General features: G+C 35.1%; 1 protein-coding gene across 1 annotated transcript; it reads right to left on the bottom strand.

The window, feature by feature from the left end:
- Positions 1-18,143: 18,143 nt before the first annotated feature.
- LOC145662007 (uncharacterized) lies at positions 18,144-22,509 on the bottom strand. Its single transcript, XM_081727345.1, has 2 exons — positions 22,415-22,509; positions 18,144-18,833 (listed from the first exon to the last, which is right to left on the bottom strand). The coding sequence occupies exons 1-2, from the start codon at positions 22,454-22,456 to the stop codon at positions 18,231-18,233; spliced, it is 645 nt and encodes a 214-aa protein (XP_081583471.1). The 5' UTR covers positions 22,457-22,509; the 3' UTR covers positions 18,144-18,230.
- Between the last annotated feature and the right edge of the window lie 613 nt (positions 22,510-23,122).

The raw sequence follows: 23,122 nt of genomic DNA, 5'->3' as shown, positions 1-23,122 counted from the left end.
CCATTTTTTATTCGTTTTAAATACTCCACCGCCAAAAAAGCTTCACTTTGATTGGTGCAGTTACCCACGCTACATATTAAGGCGCGATCATCTTCACTCTACATCGACGACCGAAAAAAAAAGAAAACTGTGTGTTTGATCGGCTAGCAGATTTGAAGGAATTTTGACAGCATAGCCGAGTAAAACAGGTAAATTGTATATCCAGGTCAAAACTACACTACCCGGAAGCACAGGAGCTAAAATTTAGAAAATATAAATAGGGAAAACAGACTAAAATTTCAGTGAAATGTAGCCGGATACACACGACGCCATGCTGGACGTAAACAATTAGTGTGGAGAGGTTCGACATTAAGTGCATTTAATTTGGTGTGATAAACTCTTCATTTGCTTTGATTCAGAAATTTCAGTACAGTGATTATCCTTTTCACCTCTCCCAATATCATATACAGTCAAGACCTGTCCGTGTAGTAACTTATTAATATAGATAGTAAGTGATTTTTCTTACTAACCCACATGGCGGTATTTTGAGTTTCGCAATCTTTCTAACATTACAATGATCGCTTAGGTTAACTTTAAGGGCTCCTGTTTTCATCCCGAATTGGGATAGCTTCCAGTAGGGATGGGTTAAATATTTAATTATCTAGGTTTCCTTCCCTTTTAGGGAGGGGAACCTCTAAATTAATAGCTTTAGTATGTCCCCCTGGGACACGTTTTGACCAGTATCTGACAGAATATTATGAGTTAATCAGGATCAATTGGTTCAGTTTTCACTGTCCATTTCCTTCCTCTACATCAACTAGAGCCGATTTGAACAAAAATGGTAAACTCTGATGAGTTCTATGTGTGTTAAATAGATAATAAAATTAATGGTAGTGATGATTAGTATGTATTAGTATGTACTGTCTTGTAGTTTAAGTAGTATGTGTGTATTCGTAATGTAGTAAACATTTTCTTGTAGTAGTAATTGTGGTAGTGAGTGATTGGGAGCGTGAGATAATTAAATATGGACAGTGTGGTATTTACTATTCGATTTTCGTATTCCGTCATTAAATAAACTCATTATAATCCATATCTGAAAGTGAACGTAATATAGTACAATAATTCAGTGTACAAGGTCACATTTCGTGGTTTACAGTTCGATCAAATAGTTACTAGCGCCCTTGTGTCGAAATTCAGTACTATCAGTCGTGCATATTTTACCATTGAACCCAGTTAGTGATTTAGATTTCACAAAATTGACCTTTATTTTCGAACTAAAACCGAGTAAACATAATTTCCGGCCCATATGAACAGATAGTTTGATAATGTGATTAGACACTTCAATATTCTGAAAACTGCGACATTCTGTGTAATTCAGTAATGAAAATATTTACGTAAATAAACAATGCATAGATTCTTAACCGAAGTCAGCCAATGTGATGCTATTTCCGTTCTGAAATTACGATATTGACTTCTAAATTTTTCTTGTAGTTGCAGAATAATTTTCATTGTTGCTGTCAGAATGCTATCACATTCAGCAATATTATCGCGCATATTTTATTTTTTGTGAATATATCTATATAGAGATTTGTTTTAAAACAGCTGCGAAGTAAGATATAGGATGGTTTGTGTGGCAAAGAAGTCTTGGGTTCGAGTAATGTTTCTTGCGTGTTGGTCGGGACGCGATTTATAGATTCTTAAAATATAGGATGAAATGAATGTATAATTCGGGCATAGATAGAAGAAACAGGGTGTCTAAAAAGAATACTGCGTTGTCAGAAATTAATAAATATATGGATAAAATGGTAATATAAGTGAGAAATAAATGTAGTGTAGTAAAAGAGAATAGATGATAGGACACCCGTATAGTGTATACATGGGCCCAGTGTATTTTAGCCATATGTTGATATATAGATGAAACGTAAATGTGTGGTGAGAATCGTTTCGAGTTCTGACCTCCACGCCGAGACATCACTCGACAAGGTAGGCGAGTTATATATCAGAATGTATTATTACTTCGTAGTTGAGTATGCCATAACAGTAGTATTTATTTATAACAATCTCGTCTGACAGCAGGGTAGGGATAGCATCATGTAATGGCTAACTAAATGTAATTGTTCATCGATCATGATACCAAATAGTTGGTGTTGGGCTGTTGTAAATTATGTTTACAGTCGGTTATGAAAGAGAAGATCCTATGACTCTGAGATTTTTTTTCTTCATATTACGCTACCATACAATGTTTGTAGACTGAATAGGACAGACGGGGCAAATCAAATTAATATCTAGGTCATTAGCGTACCCGGATGTCGACCCCTAGTCCCCTTAAGTATTTTCATTTCTTTTCTTAGTTTAATTAGATGAGGGAAATTCACGACGTCCCAGACTGTGGCATGTCTGCGCAGGGTAGCCATCGGTGATGTTTGGTAATTGAAATCACCGATCCAAAATTCAGTTTATTTAATACTTTTTTTTATTTTGGTAAATTACTAATTAGGGACATCTTAGCTATTTTTTCCCCTCTAATTTCATTACTATTCTGGATTCTTTTACTTTCCGAGAGGTCGGATGATTTTTTTTTCTTTTTGAAATTCTAAATTAACGCCTTCTCTAACCTTCCGGTGGATTTCCGGGATCTCCAAGGACTCAAACGGATACAGCGAGGAGGGGAATTTCCTTAAAGCTTTCGTCTTTCTGAAAATTTCCTTGCGGGCACAGACTAGTTGTGTGTTTGGAGATAACTTTTGAGTTTACGTATTTAAGTAAACCACCCCCTTTTGACATAAAAGAGAATATTTGGTTATAGTATGTTGTATACGCAAATTCGACCACTTATCTTTCGTAGTTGTAGTGTTCTGTCTTCTCTCTCCTACCTATTCTTTCTACTCCTTCTCTAAAGTTTTTTCTTATTTTCAACCTTCCCCCCCCCGATTATGAATGAATTAATGTATAATATATTATTTTTAACCGAAATGACCAGCTGAGACATCCTGAGACACGATTCGTTTGATGAAATAATTAGGGACTGGGTTTACATTATATTTGACCCATCGCCGAAGTGAGTAACAATTCGGTACACCGTAATTTCCACTTTCATTCCTTCACCATTGTCCGTCTGGGATTCTTTTTTGATCCAGTGGTCACTTTCCATTTATTTGATTTCCGTGAATGTTGTTGTAATATTGGGCCCAAAGTTGAGATAAAAGTTGTTTGGTTTATACATGTTCATGTATTTAAGAATGTGCTCTGTTCCGTGCCTGCCTCACAGTTTTTTTCTTTCTTTCTTTGATCTACTCTCCAATTGAATATGTGAAAATTTAAAATTAATAGACGCGCGGTATAAAGGAAAATAATATTTTATGATGATATGTCGGAAGTTATGTTTCTTTCTGTAATGTCGCAACCTTCTTGGACAAATTATTGTTGGGGTTAAGTAATTAAATGTGTGCGCGTGTATTAAATATATATATATAGAGAGAGAGACGTCGAAATGTAAATATGTATGAAATATAGAATATTAAAGTGAAATGTAAAATGTTAAATTTATAATATGGATATATGTAAGAGCACCGCATCTGCCCCATACGTTTATTGGTTGCCATGGGTTTTAAGTAATGTTTTCCGACGAATGGAATAATTTAGCCTAATTTTATTTTTAAGAATACCGCCGCGAACTTAAATAATTTTCTTTGTGCTGAATAAATGTAACTAGTGATCAGTAATGTAACCAGTTTCAATGGCATGCATTTCAAAAGAACGGCAGGTCTAAAACGTAATCCAATCCCTCAACAAATATTATCCTTTAGTGATCAACCAGAAATTTCTTTTTTGGAAAGTGTACCTAGAATTCCCCCTGTTTTCCAGTGTGTATCCTATGACTTTAGCAGTGTTTGCCACGATATAAATCACCATAATCCTCCCAACTATTGAAGATCTTCTCAAATATGAATACTATGAGTAAAAGTTATAAGTAATTCACGAATAAAGTGTTATGATGTGTCGCAGTGATGAATGACTAACTAGTAACCCGGAGTTATTAAATAATGAATTCAAAAATGGACTGAACCGAGAGGAGAATTCTCCTCTGACCAAATGTTTTTGGTGAAATCCCTAGATGGGTGGAATTTTCAGTATGCAAATACAGCTACAAACTGGTAGTCCGTGTATACTTGACAAATGGTTATTCTAAATCAATATATATGTGTATAAACATAAACTAAATTAAATCGAGCGAAATGTGTTGGACACTACCTTTAGTGCATTAACAGTGATCTCGAATGCTCGAGTTTGATATACGATACAGGACGTATAAGGATACTTTTTTTTTAATGTCTCGACATGAGATAGAGACTCATAAAGATTTTCATTATATATAAAAGTTTTTTTTTGCTTTCCTCTTTGTTCAATTTTTTAAAAATATAAATATGAATGTCTTCTTTGTTTATGTTGTGAAGTATAAATTTGATTTAGCATGCCTAAAACGTGGTATATGTAATTATATTAACTTTTTTTTCTTTCTTTCGTCGTTGTAATTAAATATATGAAGCTAAATTCCAAAAAATGACTTATGAAGGTATAACTTTATGTATTCCGTTGACACATAACTAAGAAATTGTTCTTTCAATAATTTTTTTTATTCTTTATTCTTTTCCTCCATTAATGTAATAAATATTATGTAAAATTGTAGCTAGATGATTTTCTTTAACGATATATACACTGTCCTGTGTGAGTGAGCGTGTGAATGTATGATAGAATTTAGTTTAAGTTATACTGTCTTGTCGTATTAACGTTTATAACATATGTGTCATGATTTAATGTGTGTGTTAAGGTAAATAACCGAGGTCATGAAGGACCGCTACTAACAAATTTAAAGTCGGCTCTAGGAGTGAAACCAAAAATAACAGGATGAGCCAGAAAACGACATTTTTTCTTTCAGAGAAATTGAAACTCCTATTGATGGAATATATACATATATTGAGTTGATAACTTTTTTTTCTTCAGCTAATTCATATGTGGGGTCGATCTCAGATTACGGAGTTCAGATACTGGATAGTTATCAATTATTGTTTGAGATTAAATTACAAAGAATTAAATTCCATTTTTCTCCACACCTGGACTGGGTTTGGGCAACCGATCGGAGCGGTTGATTGGATCCAGGTCGGGGTTGTATGTATGAACATGTGTCTCTTCCAAATCAATTCAAAATTGATTCTCCACTAATAGTATTTGGAATGATTTACCGGATAATATCCATTCGAATTCATTACTATATCTCCTAAATCATCCAGTAATCCATTCTCCTTTAAAATCCTCAATCTTCCCTTTTCCTTTTCTTTTCTTTTCTTCTTCTTCCTACTTCCTTCCCCTCCTTTTCCTTCTCACTCTTTCTTTTCTTATTTCTAACAAAAACTGAAAACGGGGTCGTGGCTGGGAGTAGTCGCTATCAGCACGGTCAATAAATTCGTTTCGATAAGTTTCTTCGGAAGTCCGATTTGGGATAATTAACTCTAAAATGAATATATACAGAGATACTAAGAATAATAATATAATTTATTCAAAATTTACTTTAGTAGAAAATATTTATAGTTTCAATTAGTAGTAGATATTTCATTATCACTCTTTTGCTAAGTTCAGGCGACTCCTCCTTCAACCACGATGTTAGTTATCACGCCCTCATTCGTTTTCAGAAGTGGCGACACGTGACAAGGATTTTTGTCATGGAAACGGTTGTTTCTATGACAACGGATCTTAGAAATGGCAAATAGTTTATTTTCGGTATTATAACGCGACTGATGACTCAAGACAGTCACTATGGAGACAATTGTTTTCCCTGGTAACAGATTTAAAATTATTTATTGAGCATTTATTGAGATCGAGCACATATGGAATTGGCCCAAAGAATGCAATTAATAGAAAAGTCATTGTGAAGTTAGACAATTATAGTCGTTCGGCTTTTCCGTTACCTTGGCTTCTCTCTGTAAAAAGGGGAAAAATGGAACGAACTACACAATTTTCTAAATTAAAAAAAATGCTGGAAGCTGGTTCAAGGAGGGAAAAAAATGGGAGCCCTTTAATTTATGAATAGTATCTGTAGAACAAGTCTATTTTGTTAGTTTGTAAGTGTTATATTGCATGTGTATTTGTACCGCATATGTCGTATGTAAAAAACTATGGCAACCAATAAGAAAGTAATCGTCACGCAAGACGAGGTTGAAGTTTCGTGTACACAATGTACACTAAATAATAAGGAGAAAAAGGCTCGCGTCCCTCGTAGATTAGTGAGGTGTCACGGGTGCGGGCTAAAATGGATTCATTTTACCTGTATCAATTTAGACGACTCAGTTGAGAATGAAAAAAAGATCCGTACTGGGGAGATAATCAAATATTGTGACGAATGTGAAGGGAAACTCTGCCAGTCTCGGGAAATAATGAATCCAACCTATTCTAAAGAAATTGAATACCCAGACTCAGAGGAGAAATGTGGGTATAGTACTCCGAAAGACCGAGGCCAAATGTCTCCATTAGAGATATCTGACCTCGATGATGATGAAAAGAATAGGGATCACATTGGTGATTCTCAAAGTAATTTGAATCGCGATCAGACAACAAACCCAAAGGATATTGCATCATCGGGCGGGTCTGATATGTTTGTCTTATTTCAGCAGTTCGCTGAACAAATAAATAAAAATATGACACAAATGAATCAAAATCTGATACGAGAAATGAGTGAAAAAATAGAAAAAATCCATGAAAAATGTGATGCCTCAAACCGAGAAACAGAAGCTCGCTTTGAGGTATTAACACACAAAATGGACAATATATGTGTAGACTTTGCTTCCTCAATAAACAAATTGAGGCAGCAAACGACTACAGAAATCGATCGGGTTAGATGCGAGGCTCAACAAACAGTAGAGCAGTAAAGTAGATTCAGAGTTAGGAAAGGTAAACACCAAATTTCAAGAAGTAGATCAAAAATTGGAATTACAGCAGGCTGAAATCAATGATTTGAAGTCTACTTTGTCTCATTTATCATTGGAAACCAAAATGGAAGTGACAAATCAAAAAATTACTGAAATTCAGGATGAAATAGCTAATATGCAAAAGGACATAGGGAGGCCGAGTCTTGAAAAATTAGATGTATCCTACCCTTTCCCCGGTAACGATTCTCCGAATACATTACCCGGGAGAACAATCACATTTAGTACTGAGAATGAAAATCAAGTGTCAGCTGATGCATGGGGTACTGCAATGCACTATCATCCGCATCAGTCAAGGTTAAAACCTTGGTTAGAAAGCCATAACATGCCTGCTCAGACGAGTGTTGTGACAACTACTGTCACTAGTGTTAATGCGCCCTCTTTACTGGGAGGTATACCGTCATATAGGTGTTGCCGGGAAGAGGGGAAGGGTGCCGTGCTGAGTCGTTGCTCACGAACGCGGTTGGTCCGAAGATGGAACCCCACATAGTCGACTCGACTAACAGAGTCCCCTTTAGTTACAGAGGTACATATAGCACTGCTACAACGTCGTCAGTGGCGAATCCGGTGACTACTCCGTTTATCCAAGATAATGCTTTCATTCCTTTAAAATACTCTTCTGCCGATAGTAGTATGAGTTCCAAAGTTTCGTTAAGGGATATCGAACGTTTCCCTACGTTTGACGGAAATATCACTAATGGATTACCTCGTGTCTTCCTACGAAGACTACAGCAGTGTCTGGAAATGTATCGGTTAACTGACAGAGAACGCTTACAGATAGTAGAGAAGCGTCTAGTTGCAGCTTCAGGCGCATGGTTTGCATCCGTCAAATATAGAATCAATACATACAGCGACTTTCTGATCCTTTTTAAAGAAGAATATTGTAATGAACATATCGAAAGGCTTCAGAAACGTAACCTCCAATCCTTAAGGTACGACCGAGCTAAGTATGGGTCCCTTCTGGACTATGCCTGGTAAATTATTGAATTATACTACCAAATTGCAGAAAACCCGTCACAAGCTGAACTCGTGGATATCATTATAAATGCTCTTCCACCGGATGAGTCGTGGGCTATAGCTTCCCATTTATGCCAAACTGTGCGAGAAGTGACTTCACGTTTAGCTGCCCTGTGTGGGAAAGAAACTGGCGGCCCACCAAAGAGGTATTTTGCCCGGCAAGCTAAAATCTTAAAACCTGCTAAGAATAAGGCAACGGCCAGCTGCCAAACAGATTTTCTGAGTTACACCCAGGCTGGATCTCGTTATCCAAGTGGGTGTGGCTTGGAAAACAACCAAAATTATGGTCGGCGTCGGTACCGTAACCGGCCTATGTTTAATAATCGCCGAGGTTATTGCCCCTATGACCGTACTGCTGGGGAATCGAATCCTAATAGGGACGATAACCGGAGGAACTTTAACGGGGCTTATTGGAGAAGAGAAAGTGGTAACGGCCAAGGCGGTAACAATAATAATAATAATAGACCTCAGAATCCGGCCCCTTCGCAAATACAGAATAATGGCGGAAATAGAATTCTAACCAATGAAGGGAGTGATAGTCGAGAAACTAGATCCTAATGTCATCAAATACGCCAGTCGGCGAGTGAAACCCTACGAGTTGACTCTTTCGATCTCTCAGCTGGAACTTCTGTCCGTTCTATTCCTATGCAAACACCATGAAAATATTTATAGTTTCAATTAGTAGTAGATATTTCATTATCACTCTTTTGCTAAGTTCAGGCGACTCCTCCTTCAACCACGATGTTAGTTATCACGCCCTCATTCGTTTTCAGCCTGGACATAAAGAGCTACCCTTCCTATTCGCTCTAAGATTCCTGGTCATTAAACTCCATTCTACCTCTAAGACGCTGAATTATTGAGAAACACCTAATCCCCAAATTCTCGAAGACCCACAGCCATTAAGAATTCCAACTCCCCGGTCACTGATAGGCACCTACCCAATACGCTCTAAATCGCATGGGAATTGGACTCCTTTGAACTTCACCAACAATCCTCCAAATAATTAGAGGAACTTGTACTTATTACTAATATTTTGGATTCAAGAGGAAAACGTTTATAATAAAAGGTTTTGGAAAAGCCCTAACTCCTCTTTACCATCATTTTTCTCTACCGTATTGTCTATATATTTTGGATGAAAAATTTTAATGGCTTGCGAATGTATACTATTGGGAAATTTATTATATTCGTATTTTAGTAATACCTGAGTTATATTGTAGCATTAATTCTACAAGATTAGACAGATATTGCAAACGCTACAAAACATACTCTGTACGTGTAATTAGTATCGCGCAGTGAAACTTGTAATATTGTTATGTTAGCACATTCGTCTGTCCATTCGTTACTCCCCGCCATAACTTATGATAGAATGCGATTTTTCGAATTACGTTTTTGCAATAGGCACCTAGATCAATCACGTCGGTTGAATGCCTTAATTTATTCAATCCGTTAAAAACTTAATGGAAAGCGGCGAATCAACGATTACTATCTAAAACTCATATTCCGCACATTTAAGCGAATTTTTAAATTCTGTTTCTTGCAGTAGATAGACAGAACTGTAGTCTCGGCTGTGTTCGTTAATGGAATTAATCTGTTAACGTATTAACGGATAACGACGATTTTAACCGAGGCTATCTAAGGCCCATATTCCATATTTGTAAGCCTTTCATCTATACTGTGTTTAGTATGTAACAGCTAGATCAATTGCCTAGAGTGAATTTGTTAGTGGAGTCGATTCGTTGATATATTAAGAAATAACATTGAAATTGATAGTAAATATATAGAGAACCCATAGCCAATGCACGTAACCAAGTTTTGAATTATGTTTTATGCATTATACAGTTTGAGTGATTAATTAATTCGAGTTTCTTAGCAGTGTCAAACTATTAACATCTTAAGCGGTGATGGTGGTTTATCGGTTGCTAACTATCGCCCATATTCCATAGAATGTTGTACAATGTGTAGCTAAATCGAAATATCTGGTCCGACTTTGCTAGTGAAGCAATTGCAGTAACATATTAATGGTTAAAGACTACATTGACAGTAGCAATCTATAGCCCATATTCCACGCATGCAAGATAATTCTTGAATTCGTTTCTGTAAAAGATTTTTAGAGGGTGTGTTTATTAATCAAGCCAATTCGTTAATAACTTAACACGTAAATGCTACTTTGACAGTGATTATCAATATTCTATACACACTTTTGGCATGATCTCTACTGTTTTCTTTTACCAGAGTGTATAATGTAATGTTACTATAACCGTCCAGTACTCCACACAGTAACTCTTTACGGAAACGAACATTTGAATTCTTTGCTCGCAACAAATTACTAGAGCGAACATCTCAGTTGAGTTTGTTAATGGAGTAAATCTGTTGACACCTTAAAGAATAACGGCCTTACGTTCGCCCATTTGTCTGCACCAGTTTTCTCAATCTCTTTTCTTGGCATTATTTGTAAATCCCGCACACTTCACGCCTTTTCCTTCCATGCCTGCTGGTCAAACATGGTGTTTGTCTGACCGCTTCTGAGATTTCAGATGCAGATTGAATTTCCATTTCTCCTTTAATCATTGTATTAGTATTACTATTAATATTTTATTAAGAGAAATAGTACACTGACTGTCAAATGTTAAGCACCTGGAAAAATGGCTCTTTGCTGATATATTTTCGCACACGTCAGCAAAGAAATTTTTAAAATTGCAATGATTTTGACGGTTAGAATGACCTGCAAGGCGCTTTAGTGGCTCACCACGAGGTCGTGTTATAAGGCCTGATAGGGTATATCAATGGCGTGTGCAACGTCAATGTGTTATTGACCACTTTGAAAGTACACGGAAAAGGCCAGGTGTTCGTGTGTTACAACTTTATCAATGCTTGAGACATTTCGAAGGGGGTCTTCTTGCGGCTCTGCATGTAGGCGACTGGTCGAGTCGTACAATATCCAGGAATATAGTGCATCCTGATTTGACATGGCCAGATGTTGGGCCAGATAGGAACGTTAGATAAACCAGACGCGTTCCCAAGTTCCAGTGGACTAAGTTTAATAACACCAAGAGACTATTCACGAATTCTGAAGCAAGCACATCGTAATCCTTTCACGTCTTCGATTGCCTTCCCGGTACAAGTAACAGATTCACTACAACTCCAAATGGAATCATTTATCATAGATTGGAGACCAACAGAAGCAGGACTACATATTTGCTGTCCCATTCGTGGGCTGCCATTTTCATAATAACACATACAGTTACGTTTGGAATGGTGCCATCTCCGAGGAGTATGTATTAGTAACCAGTATCATCGCATTTTCAACAAGGAATCTCGGTTCGATACCGTGTCAAATGCCCATCGTCTGTGAATATGCAGCACGAAGAGATGAATACGGGGGATCATGGTGTGGGGAGTTATAGCGTATGATTTCAGGTCAGGTCTGGTAGTGATTCTGGAGAGACTGATTACACAACGATATGTAACAGACATCCTAAGTCCTCATGGGTTGTCTCGAATGTAACAATAATATGGTACCATCTTTCAACCGGATAACGCTCGTATAGACATAGCTCGTTTCCCTATGTACTATGCGCATGATGTTGAGATACTTCGTTGGCCAGGAAGATTACTCAATCTATCACCAATAAATTATTATGGGACCAACTTGGACGTCAAATCCTCAGTGCAAATACCCAGAGCATCGAGGGCAAGTTACAAAAGCCCTTGGACAACGTTTCTCAATAAATGATACAAGAGCTGTATAACACTCTTTCCAGTCGAATATGAGATGTAGTGGCGGACATAAGTGCTTGACCCGTTAATGGTGACTGCTTTCGAACCAAATGCAGAGTATGAGAATTAAGTCTGTCATATCTGTAGTTTGGTGTGGAGAAGAAACAAAATTGTGCACCAAAGGTTTAAGAACAACTCAAGTTATTAACATAAGTTATAAACTATGCCAAAGATTATTGACTTATATCATAATAAACGAAATACGAAAGACGTTCCTAAACGAAGAAAAATCACGCAGAAGCATTATAAGCGGGGGCAAAGAAACCTAACGTAATCACACTAAGTCAAGTCATTTACCGCTCAGTGTTCGTGGTTCAATGTCAAGGCGCTGGACCAGTATTCTGAAGATCCGTTGATCGGATCTACTGAGGGCAAGTATTTATTCTTCAAAGGACAGTTTTACGAATCTTGGCTGGTGTAGGACAAAGAGGGTACTGTAGGAAATATTTAAAAACAACTAGCTATATTGCATTTATGATGTTTATAAGATCCATATTTGTAAGATCCAATCTAAATAAGTACACAACAAACAGTGACGTACATGGTTATAGCACAAAAAAGACTAATTTATATCCACCAAACCATAGAACAGCAATATACGAACAGGGAGTGAACTATGCTGGCATTATGCTATACAATAAATCACCAAACAAATTAAAGGAAATCAAGTCTAATGTTGCATTCAAATGAACATTAAAAGACTACCTATCATCACATTGCTTCTATACAATAGATGAATATAATGAATTAAATAGTTACTAGTAAACAGTAATAGTAAATTTATAAAATATGTCCATTCATGTATAAGGGATAGTGTAATATTGATATAATGATATTTCATACTATTATAATGTATAAATGTGTGAATTCAGTTTAACAAATGTATTTGATATATGTACTGCTTCAATTAAGCATGACGAACCCCATGAACTAGTAGCAAATTATTTCCAAGTTTGTACAGAATGGAAGATAAATGAATGAGTGAATGCATAATAATAAAACTATGAATACGTTTAGCGCATTGTCTGATGTATTACAAGAACAGAAAACATGAAATAAAATCTATTGATTAATAGATGTACAATTTCACATCCAGAACTACTTCGAGATGATGAAGCATAAAGTGAATGAGACTCAAATAATTTGATAGAATTTGACAAGTCATAGCCAAAGCTTATCAACTGTAGTTAACTTATCAACTCCCGTATTTTTGGTATGAGAAGTAGTGGACCGGCTCCGTTATGAGTTTTTGAACGACAAGCGGGTACTTCGTTATGCTCACGTTCATGTTAGGATAAAGTAGATATTCTGTCAAAATTCTAATAGTGACTTATGCGATTTACATTATGGATAATGTAAATTCATATGTTACAAACACCGACAAACAATATTCAATATACTGTTTACTTGGAAAGCAAATGAAATATGAAATAACGCACTGTCTTGATACAATGATACATGATCAAAGTTTCTATTTATGCTAACGCTGACATTGTGGATAAGGATTTAGTCAAACTATTTATTATGATTATTTATATTTTGAGAGCGGGCTGAGTGGTTGAACGTTCACCATGGAACAAATGTTTGACTATTCTCATTTTAAACTCTGGAGGGGTTTAGTTTTCCAAAGAAAAATATTTTTTTCCTGAAAACGAGTGCACAATTACCTAGTGAATGCGGTACTTAGGTTACTTGCTACAAATGTGCTCTGCAACGGAAGTACAATCGTAATAACTATCATTAGCATATTTCTTAAATAAATTTAATTATTGCTTCTCATGAGATTTGAGTGTATTTAAGCAATAGAAATAGGAAAGAAAAATTTACACGGTCGGATTAATTCCAAAAATAAAATTAATGATGTATGATTTGTTATTTTTTGTATCTCTAGGCTGTCTGTCCAGTATAATATATCTAAGCTGGGGCTTGATTTTTAACTGTAAAATATATTTTTTTAAATCTTTTGTTTAACAAGCCTCATTCTGCGAAGGAGTTCCTTCGTGGCTAAGTGGAGAATGCATGAGTTTTTTGGCATGGCAGAAACGTGTTCAAATTTTGCCAGCAACTCATGTAGTTGTGATCCTACCTTAAACTGTAGGTACACATCTTACATAGTATTTCTACCGGAATGAACGGTAACATTAAGCCCAAAACCAAATTCTACTCCACAACGTAACCAAATAATACTTCATGGATTCGTACTGTGTTTTTAATGCACATTTCATATAATTATTAGTGCCATAGACTTCAATTGGCCGAGAAACATCAAACAACTAGGATACGGAGAGTGCATCAAATATTCAGAAAATGTATGACTAAACTCATTCAGGAAATCCTTGTTTCTAGCGTGAAGGAATCTGTGAAATGATCCTCTTTTTAATTTAATTTTTATTTTTCGCATGAGCCAAGGTAGAAATTTACTTTCACTGCTATAAATATTTAAATAACCATAACGTTATACTATAAGCATAACTATGCAAGCATAAGTTCACATTTAAGTGAGACCACGCGTAACTTAGAGTAAACTTAGAGCAAGATGGTCAAAGGTCCAGGCCCATAGTCAAGGGGAGCTCTTCCACCTAAAACTTTCAGTTTTAGTTAGTACGTATTTGTAACTGTAATATGAAAAATCAGACTCACTAAATATTACCTATGCACCCTTGTCTTAGTTTTACCAATAAAGTTGTAAAGACTTCTCCAACGTTGTCATCGTGAAAAAAATGCCTGTGGCTTGTTCGAACAAACAACGAAGAAGTGCTCCAAACTACTAGATATGTTGGTTAAATCTGCAGGTTGCAGTAAGTTTTTCTTTCATTTTTTAAATAAAAGACCAACTAGGTGGATTATGTTATCGGCAAAATTTAAGTTATAAAAGCAATAATGTGAAGGATGTCTTGAATAACTAGTAAATGATACGTAATTATCAGTCTCCCTCTTTATATATATATCGAAATACATAAAGTAAGTGCAAAAGCATCAAAAATATGTAATTTGTTTAATCATTTTTCATTGTTAACAAAGTAATCTACCTATATATGGGTATAACCTCTTTCATTAAGAGAAAAAATCATGCTACGCAAACATATTTCCGAAGAATCTTAATACATAAGAATATAACTTTTTTTGATTTTTAAAGTAGTTTGTCATACTTGCAATTTTCCACTAACTGGTGTCCGATGTCAAATATATTCGGGAGGAAAGTCAGAAATTTGGCGTCAAAATAAAAGAATTATTTTGAAAAATAATAATAAACTACTCTAATTAAAAATGACATTTCAACACTTTTAGATTTTCCACATAGCATAGACATTTTTATTACCACTAATTTCTCTGTTAGCACCCAGAACATCTCTATATGAGCCTTTATCCCTATGGCGTAGTGGTAGAGCGTTTGTCTCTGGTGTGTGGGATTCCTGGTTCGACTTCGGTCAAGTAAATTTATGGAGGAAAACATCACGTCGATGGGTTTTCTCGGGACACCCGGTTTCCTCCTACATTTTTATTCTACCGATTCTTTCATCATCAATTATTAATTATTCGTCTCCTTTAGACTAAAGGGCATAATTGCGGGACGGTAAACTGAAAGATTTCATTTCCTACATAAGACGTTGAATCAGAAGTACATAAATCCCCACAGCGAGTCAAACCTACATCTATCTATGTTAATTATATGCACATAAAATAGTTTTAAATCATGTTTGGATTTAGGGCCGTGGTGGCTCAGTGGTAGAAAGTTCACATCTGGTTCTTAGGATCCATGGTTCGATCTAGTCCCGAGTGATTTTCATGGTGAACAAACGCCGTGTGCGTGGGTTTCTTGGGGTTCTCCCGTTTCATCCCACTTTCTTTATTCCACCATTTTCATCGTTTTCTCATCTTCACTGTCACCTTTAGCCTAGCCGATATAATCGTGGAACGTAAAACTTAAAGATTTCATGTTACGACTTAGTGTCTCTGTACTAGTTTGTTTACGGTATGATAAATAATGAAAAGCACTGCTTTTGTGGTTTGCTTACTTGTTTCTTTCAGTTTCAATATATATAAACACAGATAAATTGATAATTGACTATAATTTATTTTTAATTTTAGAACAACTTCTACATGCTATTGTGTAATCTAAACTATTACCTTTAACATAATCCAACTTATCATATATTTTACTTCAAGTATCATTTTGCGTTGTTAAATTGATTTTGAGTTTAAGTTGTGTTCAGCAGCGAGGCTATATGAGATGTGACCTACTGATTGATGTGGAATCTGAGCCACGTGATTTCCTGCCGGGAATCGAATCTGGGTCTCCCGCGCCAAAGACGCGTACGCTAACCACTTAGCTATGAAAGAGGTCTCACTTTGCATTATGTGGTCTCAACTCACTCACTCACTATTTCTCCACGCGTGTCTTTCTACTATGCTCGGACAGATACAAAGAAATGTGTGTACTAACACTCCCGGTACCGGTCTTCTCTGCACTACGCATGGTGTCACAAGGAATGTGATGGAAAGAAACTAAATTCTGATCGTTACAGTTTCCTGCGTGCACTGCTCGTAGACTTCTATAGATTACCCTGTTACCAGTACGATGTCCGCCTTAAGGCGTCCCCTAGAAATATATTCAATAACAAAAATATAATAAATAATGCTGCCTTCTATAATTGAACATCAACCTAGTACAACACTTTTGTCTCTGAAGTCTCTTAATTTCAAAATAATGAAACTTCTATTGCAATAGATAACAAAACACTCCTTGGTCCAAAACTTGGTCTGGCGATCTTCCAATTTCTATTCATCGCCCTTCACGTGGCGCCCTATCAATGTCTGTACCACAGTCCTTTTCATAAAGCCATTCTAGCACTGATGTGAGGCGTTGTGTTACGTATGACATAGAGCTGGGTTGCACGATCAGCAAAGGTATTAATTAACTTTACTTTTCAAGGAGGAAGTTGAACTAGTGTTTATCTGATGAAACTTCGTTTTCTCACAGTTTCGCGATTAGTTCGTTATAGTGCAGCTTCTCTTTCCACTACAGATGCTATATGAGATGGCAGACTTAGAGTTTAAGGCGGAATTCGAACCACGTACTGTGTTCCAATATCAAGTGTGGCAGACTTAAGGTTTAAGGCGGAATTTGAACCACGTAATGTGTTCCAATATCAAGTGTATGCGATAGGAAATCAATTACTATGAATGCTGGTGTTTAGTGAATATCTGGTATGAGAGTGATGATAAGAGTACTGTTGTATTCCAGAAATTAAGTTAATCCATACTTTGTTCTATTTATAACCACCAATATTTATAATCTCCAACAGATAACCGGATGGTAGTCAAGATTGGATAAAAATTGTAATTGGATAAAAAATTCACACTAAGTCCCTCATTACATTATTTCGATTCTATTGCCTAGTAGTATAGAGTAAACCACTATTTTATCTTATATTGAGAAGCTACATTATTGACAAATATCTTGCCTGCTCTGGGAGATCTGGGTAGTTTAACAAGGTGAATGAGAAACTGTTTCTTGTTCTTGTGTTTTGTACTGAAGCACAGATATAAAATCGTCATCTCTTTAAAAATCTTCCTATTTCAAATTTTTTTTTAAATGCAGTTTTATTCATCGGCGAATTTGCATGAAACAAAATACATCTTCTTTGACAAAGCCGAAGTTTTAAATTCTTTCTACTACGGTTTTAAATTTTGCGTATACGCAAAGATAAGTACCCAAGCTCTTTGAAACATATTTGTATATTTTTCATTGTCTATCCATCGTCTGGCACAGAACACTAAACATTGATATGAGAAAATGTCTCTATAAGGGATATAAGAATGAAAGATGTAAAAAATATCTATTCAAAATTTCCATATTTCATAACTAAATAGCCAATAATTTTACATAAACATTATTATTTTAGGTTGAACAGAAGTCAAAAAACATTGAGGTTTTAAAGAATCGGCAAATTTTTGTAACTTGTTATTAGGTGACCTAAAAATGTGTTAGTTGTTCATATGTACAACTTCCGGAGAAAGTATGGAATATTTTGCTGTGATGTAGCACCAAAATAGGGCCTTTCGCGGCTGATTTCTGTAACAACAAGTACACGTACTTTATTAGAGTTTACACAGCCAGAAATATATGTGAATTATGTGCTAAGGACGAAACAGTTGGTTAAATGTGGTGCATAGCCTACTATTAATGCTTAGATATTTTTTCAGATAAAATATCAACATCCCACTGTTATTTTGTTGATTAACATACAAACACACACACACACACACAAATATATATATATGAGCTATTTTTGTAAAGGAAAATAATTGAAATTTCAACATCCATCAATGTTCATTTGCTTTTATTAATTAGACCTTTTATGTGAATAAAGTAATAAAGGCAAATACATAATTCATCGTAACATGTGTCAGTTAGCCATGAAGTAAGTTATTTTAGAAACAGCTTACAATATGTAGTTAACTGTTCTTAGTCTAATTTTATTGCTGGGGCTGAATCTCAGATTGCAAGCCTTCTACGCCTTGCTGGACTCCTTGTTGTGCATTCTGGAGCGCATCTTGAATTTTCTGTTGGCCGCTCTGAATCAATTGTTGAGCTTGTGATTGCCAGTCTTGAATTTGTTGTTGTCCATTCTGAATTCCTTGCTGAATCGAATTCTGCCAATCACTTACTAATTGCTGAATTTGTTGCTGCCAGTTTTGAAGTTCACCTTGAGCTTGCTGTTGCACACTCTGAACTTCTTGCTGAATCGTGTTCTGCCAATCACTTATTACTTGCTGAGCTTGTTGTTGCCAGTTTTGAATATCCGCTTGAATTTCCTGTTGGCCATTTTCAACTCCTTGCTGGATCGCATTCTGCCAATCACCTAGTAACTGCTGTGCTTGTTGTTGTAAGCTTTGAATATCATCTTGAATTGTCTGTTGGCCACTTTGAATTCCTTGCTGAACTTGAGACTGCAAGTCATTCCATCCTTGTTGAATACTGGGTACCACGTTTTCAGCAGCACTCTGAATTTGTTGTGGCCAGGTTTGAATCTGGTCTAGTAAGCCACGCTGATGTCTAGCTCTTCCAACACCGAAGACCTATAACAAACATTCAAATATTTAAGTATTGCATAATCACCATAAAAAAATTAAAACACAGAACAAATATATACATATACTCTATTTTTTCTAGCTAAGGGAACATGGGCGATATAGTAAGAATTGTAATAATTAATGTCAGGAGCAACAAGAGCTTATTCTATTCTATAGGTGTATCAGGGTAACCTACTATTTGATTCTCAACTTGCAAGATTGTAGAATTAACAGGATATTCGCAAGTCAAAACCAACGAAAGTTTCCCAAGCTTTAGCTGATGAGATAGAATTGGAAGAGTCTCCGCTATTATTATTATTATTATTATTATTATTATTATTATTATTATTATTATTATTATTATTATTATTATTATTATAGGATTAGCTTTTATAGCCTTTTCATTTTTTGTATCCTTTCTCTCAGGAACTTCTGAATTAACGGTTTATCGGATAAAAGTTTTTTTTTCGTCTGAATTACTCTTATATCTTCTTAGAGATGCCAAAAATTAAAATGGCACTTCGTGTATCATGACAAGAGCATCAAGGAACACTAGAAATATTTGTTTACTTATTATTTATGTGATCTGTATCAGAGCTTCTTTGATAAAGATACTACTTTGAAAATAGTATGGTACTCTAGGAAGACGTTATTCCATTAGGAGTCTACATGGATCTCGTATTGAGAAAAGGATTGTTTTGAACAACGCTTATACTGAAAGAGTTGAATGACTTTTTCTAGACCACTTTTTTTCTTTCGTCCTACTATGGTTTCATTTTTTTTAACGCCGAACATAATAGTGAGAGATAAAAATGCTGAGCCCAAAGCATATGTATCTATTAATACAAAAGAAATCTCACAAAAATATAATACTATATATGTAGTTTGTATAATCAAAACCGCAAAATCGCAAAATTGTATAATCAAAATCAAAATTTTCTTATCTTGCATTGCGTTGCCTTGCAAAGTATTTTGTTACTTATTAAACATTAAAATTAGGATGTTCATTTCTTTATACATTTCGACATTATTATATTATAGAAATTAGGGGTGAGATCAATTTCTATACTTACAAGAACTACTGACTCAATGACTGACATACTGATCAATGCCTGTGACAAAAATTAGGAGGATTAATACAACATAGGATTTGCGGAGTATAATAACACTAAGGAAGAAATTTTGGAATTTCTACTTTGAAATGTATAAGGAATTGGAAGGATGCAATTACATGTTATATTATATACAATTACGTTATATATTACTAATAAGGGACGAACTAGAGGTTGAAGTTGTAATTATTACAACAAGAAACCTATATCACGGAATTTCGTAAATTTAAAGACATGAGGTTTTAAATTTTTATCTTTCATTTAAAACAAACAAACATTTGTTTCATATTCTTTCTTTAGGTGTTTAAACTGAATGAAAGAAAAATAATTGAAATGGTTGATTGAGATGCCCATATGACGCGTTCGAATTTCATGCGTGACATTTAGTTCAGTAGACTTATATATGAAAGCCCCTGGCAAAATGATTTGCTGGTACACAATAAAAGCCTATATTTTATTGAGTTTTTGTACCTAACTTATCACCTCCGAAAAAGATACACCTTTTTATATATATCGCACTTAACGTTGGTGGTATCTATCAACCTACATCTACTCCCATTTGAATATTTTTCATAACGCAATAAGAGAATAGTTCAGTTTGAAATTATTGAAATGTGAAGATGTCAATGAGGATGTTCAATGCTTCTACGAAGAATCATATCGTTTTACACAAAAATGAGTAAAATATACTAAATCTATATATTAATAGCGGTATCTGTGAACAAGAAAACTTCAGATCCAAATTGAAAGTGACTATGTTTGTGACCTTTAATCTCTTAAACCACACAACCGATCTCAATCCAGTCTTGGCCCAGAAGCAATTCTATCCCGGGAGTGTTTTTAGTTATTTAATTTGGCGCTAGAACTTAGGGGAGGGGGAGGGGAGGGGAATTATAAAAAATAAATAGAACTTAATATTTCTTGAACCAAACGACCAATCTCGATCAGATTTTCAACATAGATGAAGTTTGAACCTGGGAAGATTTTTGGTATTTCATTTTAAAAATAGGACTTAGGGAAGGGGAACAGAGGAGGGTAAATATATGAAAATGAATAAAACTTAATAATTCTTAAATCACCCGACAGATCTCGATCAAATTTTCAACATAGATAAGTTTCGCAACTGGGATGTTTTCATCTTTTTACTTTGACTGCACAAAGTAGGGATTGGGAAGGGGGGACATATGTAAAAAAAATTAAAAATAAAAGTGACTGTCTTTGGGATTTCAGTGGCCACATGCACCAGAATATTGAAACCAAAATACAATTTGCAGGTCGCCCCTGAACTGAGGTGAGGGGAAACCGATATCACAAATTTCAGGTATTGCAAAGTTTTTTTTTTAATTTCTTCCATAAGAAATACATTGTAAATAAAATCAAATGTTGTGGAAATATAAACAAAAACTAAAAATATAAAATAGATTTGCGGTTATAGGATGCAAGCACGTTTAAATTTAAAAAAGTAGAAACTCCAAAGTGGAAAACCTGTATAATAGAGCAACCGACTTCTGAGTAGTGTCACCTTATAACAATTTTAAAAATTTTGTGGCATTCTTTCTCATTGTAAATTTCGTTCTCGTTTTTGTTTTTGAACAGTCAACTTTTTTCATTCAGACAATTATAGTGTCCTGCCCTTGCGCAGGACGTTTGGGTGGGTTTGCTTGTTGAGCTTAACGTGGTAAATAACATTTCAAGAATTTTACATTTTGTGTCAATTTACACAGTTTCTCCAACGTTTTGTTTCAGTTAATAAAAAAACAGTTTAAACCCACTTGGCTAAAGGACTGTCTCATAATCTGACTCTATTATAACTAGTCGAAATTTTGTTTCCAAATATTCACTGACATAAATATTTTACCGTTATTGGGTAGCATATATACCAAATTCATGTTAGATAAGAAGTATAGTTTGAATAAATAAAATATAAATAATTATTCTAGTATTCGCTATAGACCTGAATAACACAGCCAACTAAAACAAATTAGTTATAAAGTTATACATTTTATAGTATTATAGTTTATAATTGTGAATCCATTTATTTTTAAATTACATGAAGAAGCATCCTTACGTAGTTTAATTTGCTATGTTTTTCATTTGAAAACCTGAAATGCTAAATGATCTGGTGTCAAAGCTAGAAAATATTGTGTTTTGTCACTGATATGTGATCTACGTACCCATGCCAATGACCTGCTATGACATCTGAGGGTCAATAGGGCTCTCAGTATTTGTAATAACTGCTAACAGAATGCGCTGTCTGTATTAAACTTTTTTATATTGTGAAAGTAACAATATTATCCTTAGTTTCCTCGAACACCAGTTTTTTGGCACTTAGATCATTCAGCATTTCAGGTCTTCATTTGATATTCTGAAAAAACGGTTAGACTGTCGTCTGATTATGTTTTTTAAAAACATGCTCTTCTGCAACAAGAATGCAAAGGAAAATGCTAAAAACTGCACATGTTAGTTTCAACTTACAGCAACTGCCACGACTAAGGCGAAGACAAATCTAAACTCCATGGTTCCTGGATGGTTGCAGATACTGCTTGAACCACTGAAGTGACTGGCTATATATTTTGTGTTACATAGTAACGTGTACCTTTCAACCTGTTACCTGCATTGTTAGCTTCAAACACTTCAACCAAACAATAGAATTAAAAGCACCTGTATGACATTTTCTAACATCGAAAGAAAATTGCATAACCGTTGACTGATAAAAAGAAAATATTCTTTTTTGTTATTGCAGACTTTGTAACGTTTGCATTTCACTACATATTATGCCGTACGACAGCAAATATGCATGTATAATTCTGCAATATGGTTTCTTCATATGTCAAGAAAACATGTCTTTAACTTTCATATAACGTTCTGTCCTGTCACATTTTATTATTTTCTTTAATGCTCATGCAACATCTTAGGACCTTGTGAACGCACGATATATGTAAATTTGTTACACGTGCGATATACTCAAATGGGTTACTTTAGTAATATGTGAATTATATAGGAAACTAATTCGGCAACATTCGACGGATAAAACAAATGTTTTAAAACTTAACACAACATGTACTATCTACGTGTTAATACAACCACGCAGTGAAACTTATAAAATTGTTATATTAGCACATCTGCCTGCCATTCGTTACACTGCACCATAACTCTTGAACAAATGCTAATTTTTGCATTATG

The sequence above is a fragment of the Thermobia domestica genome, chromosome 10 (genome assembly GCF_964235325.1).
Source record: "Thermobia domestica chromosome 10, izTheDome1.hap1.1, whole genome shotgun sequence".
In the NCBI taxonomy this organism is placed as follows: domain Eukaryota; kingdom Metazoa; phylum Arthropoda; class Insecta; order Zygentoma; family Lepismatidae; genus Thermobia; species Thermobia domestica.
The sequence above is the reverse complement of the archived record's forward strand: the minus strand, read 5'-3'. Positions and strand labels throughout refer to the sequence as shown.